The sequence below is a fragment of the Heloderma suspectum genome, chromosome 9 (assembly GCF_057233095.1).
Source record: "Heloderma suspectum isolate Gila_16-S chromosome 9, 16-S_ref, whole genome shotgun sequence".
NCBI lineage: Eukaryota > Metazoa > Chordata > Lepidosauria > Squamata > Helodermatidae > Heloderma > Heloderma suspectum.
In genome coordinates this window covers 1,353,798-1,359,006 of record NC_139466.1, presented here as the reverse complement: position 1 = coordinate 1,359,006, position 5,209 = coordinate 1,353,798, and the positions used below count along the sequence as shown (strand labels likewise).

Here is a 5,209-nt window from a genome sequence, read left to right as displayed (position 1 = left end):
ACTCTCTGGGAAAGACTGAAGGCAAAAGGAGAAGGGGACGGCAGAGGATGAGATGGCTAGATAGCATCACTGATGCAATGACTATGGACTTGAGCACGCTCCGGGAGAGAGTGCAGGACAGGAAGGCCTGGCGTGCTATGGTCAATGGGGTCGCAAAGAGTCGGACACGACTGAACAACAACAATTTCTTTGTGACCCAGAAGGTTGCCCTTTTTTCAATCAAGGCAGCCAGTATAAGGAAAAAGGAATTGGAAAAATGGTCTGGCTGCTAGACTCAAACGAACGTGTGGGCTTTACGTACTGCTGTTTTAATGTTAACGTAATGTTTTAATTCTTAATGTAATGTTTAATTATAATGTTTTTTAATCCTAATGTGCTGTAATGTTTTTTCTTTTAATGTTTTTTATGTTTGAAATGGTCAGAAGACTTATTCGATGAAGTCTATCATTGGTTCATTCACTCAGTCATATTAAACTCTCCCATTCACTTGTGTGCACCCCCCCCCCAGTCTCTGTCGGTGTCTCAGTGGTCTCTGGATGGATGGGTGCATCTTCCTCTGAGCTGTTGTCGGTGGCAGAAGCACTTGTGCCTTCAACGCCTGCTGCGTAGTGAGAGCCGCTGCTCCAGGTGCTCACGACATCATCACGCTCAGGGTGCTCTGTGTGCTGCTGCTGTGGCTGAGAATAAAGGGAGACGGATCTTGGTGCCAAGAGTTCCCTGCCTGAACCACCCGGTGGGCTCTTTTCGAAAGGCACAGGTGGACTGAGCCCGCTGCCAGCTCCATCGTGGAATACCTCTGGCTGTGGCTTCTTCAGGAGCTGGGGTTCCTGATGGAGGAGGAAAAGGCTGAGATGGTCTTGGACATAAGGAAGAGCAAGGATGCTGCTGGCACAGGGCCTCTTGTCAGGGTCCTTTTGCAAGATGGCTTGGATCAAGCCATGCAGGGGGGGCGAGTAACACTCCGGGACAGGAGCATAGTCACCATTCACAATCTTATTGAACGAGCTGATGAGGCTGAGGGCTTGGAAGGGAGGCTGGAGGGCGCACATTTCAAAAAGCACGCAGCCCAGGGCCCAGATGTCTGCTTTGGAACTGTAGGGCACATCCTCACACAGCTCGGGGCTCTGGTAGTAGGGCGTACCCACGAAAGTGCTGGCCAGGTCCGTGGTGTCATCCATGACCTTTGAGATGCCAAAGTCACCCAGTTTCAGGATCCTCATCTGAGTGAGGAACACATTGGATGCTTTGATGTCTCGATGCAGGATTTTCAAGGAGTGGATGTACTGGACAGCCATGGCCAGCTGCACAAACCACCTCATGATGGTGCTCTCAGGGAAGCGGCTGCCTCTCTTGGTCCTGATGTGCTCGTCCAGGGAGCCACCGTCACAGTAATCCTGCACGATAAAGACGTGTGCTTCATTAGTATCCCAGAAGTGATCGTGGCAGGCCACCACGTGGGGGTGCTGGAGCTGCCTGAGGATGGCCACTTCCTGCAGCACGGCCTCCTTGCTCCGCAGCCTCTTGCCTGGGATGGTCTTGACCTTCTTCACAGCAAAGAGCTCCTTTGTCCAGGCGTCCCGCATCAGGAACACCTCTGCGCTCGAGCCCTGGCCGATGCTTAGGATCTTCTCATACTTCTCCATGCTCCCTGGGGGAAACACCACCTCAAGTTACCATGGCGAGGTGCCTCCCCACCGTCATGCCTCCTGCCCACACACCACTGCCCTGGAGCAGGGAGGGAGGGAGGGAGGGAGGGTGGGGGCTCTGAGAGGACACCTGCTGTCACCCCACCATCATAGCTTTGGCTTTGGCACCAAAGTGAGAGCAATGAGGCCATAGGGAGGGCAGCCGGGGCAGATGCTACATCATAGAAATGACTGTGACACCAGGGTCCCTCCTCCTGCTCTAGGCTGATGGGCCCCATGGCTACCAAGGCCTAGGGAGCCAGTGCTGGGCGTGTGCATGGAAGAGGGTGTCTTGCGCCATTCTGCTTTGGGCGATGTGGTTTCCAGGCCCAGGTCTACACTTGACTCCCTTCGAGCAAGCTCTCGACTCAGATGACATTAAACTGTCTTTGGTGCTAGCATGCGGCACCTGACTGGCCACTGCTAGAGGCAGTGTACAAGGGCATATTCTTATTAGTGTGTAAAAGAAGCCAGGCGAGTAATCCTCCAGGAGATAACTGCGACAAGGACCACAAATGTTCAGGCAGCTCTCCTCAAGGGAACGTGAAGAGCATTCACCACAGGAAACAAGGTGACGTCTTGCTAAGCAATGGCCGGTCGAGGGTCCATGATGCTCTGGGATATTGTACTCCTGGTGAAGCCAAGCCTTGGCAGCATTAGGGCCAAGGAAGCCAATGCAGAACCAGGCGGTAGAGGACGTAAGCCCGAGGGCCTATGCTGACACATGTGGCAATGGGGGGCCATTGTTAGGGGATCTGGCCTGGCTTCTGCGGGGATAAGATCATTATCTAGAACATGGCAGGATGGGGAAACTGCTCAAACTATGAGGTGCCTATCTTAATAAGGGAGCCAGATGTTGCAGGCCCCTCTGCCCTGCAAGATTTGCCGACTTTTCCAACAGCAGGCAGAATGCAGATGTGAGCAGATCTATGTTTTTCTCCGTTCCATGAAAAGCATCACCTGCCTGTCTACTGAGGTCAGTTGCCAGGCCCCTCTCCGAGTCCCACCACCTTCTGAAATGCCGTTGGCAGGAACATGTGAAATTGAGGTTTCGGTTGTGGCAATGCGACCTGCCCTGAGAGATTTGTTCCCCCACACACACTGGCTGCCCCCCCGCCCCCTGGCTGAAGCGAACTTTTGGCTTGTCTGCTGCTTGACCCTGGGTTTATTCTCTCTCTCTCTGGCTCTCACTATTGGCTGCTTTTATAGCTTTGCTATATTGCTTTATGGCTTTATTGACGTTGATAGCTGGCTTGAGTGCTCCATCTAACTGGCAAGGCAGTTAATAAAATAAACAAAAATAAAGGTCTACAGGTCAAGATGCTGTCGACGGACAGGCCAGGCTAGTTTTTCGGCTCAGTTGGCAATCCTGCCTCGACTCCTGTAGGGACTGGAGCTCAGTGGTAGAGTCCCTGCTATGCACACAGAAGGTCCCAGATTCAGTCAACAGGGCTGGAAAAACACTTGCCTGCAACCTCTGCCTGCAAGCCGGGAGAGCCGCTGCCGCGGCCAGTCATTGTTGACGACACTGGCTAGATGGACCAGCGGTCTGGCTCGGGATAAGGCAGCTTCCTGGGCTCCTGCGCTTAGGTGGGCGGGCGGGCGGGCGGACGGACGGGGGCTGTAGCGCGGGGCGGAGCACTTGCTCCGCGCGCACGAGGCCCGGCGCGCTCCCCGGCAGCGTCTCCGGACGGGCCGGAAAAATCCCCGTCTGAACCCACGGCGAGCCGCCGCCGCCAGCGCCCGGCTAGCTGCGCGGGAGGCCGCGTCTGCCTCGGCGGGAGGCCTCGCGCGGGGGAGGCGGCCAGCGGGCGCCTTCGGCGGGGCGGCCTCCCAAGCCGCGCGGGGCCTCGGGCGCGTGGGGCGCCGGGAGGGGGACCCGGGACCCGCCGCGCCCGGCCCGGCCCGGCCACGCGCGCGGCAGCTGCCCGCTGGGGGCGTCGCTGGCCGGCCTTCGCCTGCCCGGGCCCGGGCCGCCTGCGCGAGCCTCCGCGGCGCCGCTTGGCTGCGGGCGGCGCCGGCAGGGCTGGAGCGCGTCTCCCCGTCTCCCGCCGCGCGCTTCCCGGGGCGCGGCGCCACCCCGCAGAGGCCTCCCGCAGCTGTTGCGGCGCCAGAGGGGCGCGGCGGGCAGCGCGCTGGCCCGGGACTGTGGCCCAGCCGCTGACCCTCGGCCTCGCCTAACCTACCTCGCAGGGATGTTGTGAGGGTAAAATGGAGAGGAGGAGGAGGACGGCCATGCGAGCTGCCTTGAGTCCTTTGCAAGAGGGAAAACGGGGAATGTTTACTGATTTATTACGGCTATATCTCGGCTTTTTTCCCTTGCAAGGAACCCAAGGCAGCTTTCATTATCCTCCTCCCCATTTTATCCTCACGACAACAAACCTGTGAGGTAGGTTGGGCCGAGAGCCTGTGACAGGCCCAAAGTCACCCAGTGGGCTTCCATCTAATACTCTCACCACTACATAGTAAATAATCCATCTTTCCTTCCTCAGTGGACTTTTCTCCTGCAAAGAAAAAAGATGGAAGAAGCTGTGGGAAAACACAGGAGAGTTACAAATTAATGACAACATCTGGACCCCCAGTAAAATTATGTGAATAAGGCAGGGTGATTGCACAATAAAAGCTTTGTCTGGAAGACGAGGGCGAGCAGAAAAGCCCTGGTGGTGGCCACAAGGGGTTGCCTGTGCGGGCCTGTGACCTCCCCCCTCCACCCATGTTCCAGGACCCTTCCCTGAATTTCATCTTTAAGAGAGGGAGGGAGGGAGTCCTCTGCCCTTTTTATTTGTGGAGGTACAAAGACAAGGGGGCAGGCAGGATTCTACCCAAACAGCTCTGTAAGCTGTACGCAGCTGCTCCCGCCTCCCAAGGTTCTACTGACAATAAGCACCAGGGACTTGTTTTTAAATGTAATACACTGACAGTTTAATTGTGTTAAATGAAAGAACTTTAAACACATTATAATACAAGTTTTTAGGATCTGAATGGCTTCCCCTACCTCTATGGTCCTGCCAACCAGCACAGCATCATGAGTGGAAATGGCCCAGAGTGGCCTTTGAATATGAGCTCATGAGCACCACATAGCATAGAAGTCTATTTCTGGAATGTATAAATGGCCTGTGCTCCTTGCTGGCCACATGACGGAGCTCTTTCCCTGCAAATTGAGGCCCTACATTCAGGAGGGCGGGCTGCAGATGTTCCCTGGTGTTTTCCTGCAAGGAGCCAGGGTACATCATGTTCGCTTCCAGCCCCGGCCTGCAGTCCCTGGGAAGGCAGCTGTACTTCTGGGAGACATCCCATCTGGCAGGAGGCTTCGGGAGGCCTGCAGGATGCTAACCCTTGAAGCGGGAAGCTTCGTTTCCTGTTCCTGGTGGTGTCTTCCGAAATGCCTTTGACCCTCCCCCGAGAGGGAGACAATCACACAGAGGAGGAGAAAGAGGGAGCAAGCAGGGTTGCCACCTTTTTTCCTTGGATGGGCTCCTGTGCTTTTAACAGCTGCTTGACAGGCGGAAAATCAACCAGAGAAG

At 55.8% G+C, this 5,209-nt stretch overlaps 1 protein-coding gene across 1 annotated transcript; it reads right to left on the bottom strand.

Annotated features, from left to right (window-relative positions):
- Positions 1 to 417: 417 nt before the first annotated feature.
- LOC146338295 (serine/threonine-protein kinase Nek4-like) lies at positions 418 to 1,643 on the bottom strand. Its single transcript, XM_084813398.1, has one exon. The coding sequence runs from the start codon at positions 1,641 to 1,643 to the stop codon at positions 465 to 467; it is 1,179 nt and encodes a 392-aa protein (XP_084669524.1). The 3' UTR covers positions 418 to 464.
- Between the last annotated feature and the right edge of the window lie 3,566 nt (positions 1,644 to 5,209).

Coding starts and splice junctions, on each gene's coding strand:
- LOC146338295 (XM_084813398.1), bottom strand. CDS start 1,643: ATGGAGAAGTATGAGAAGATCCTAAGCATCGGCCAGGGCTCGAGCGCA.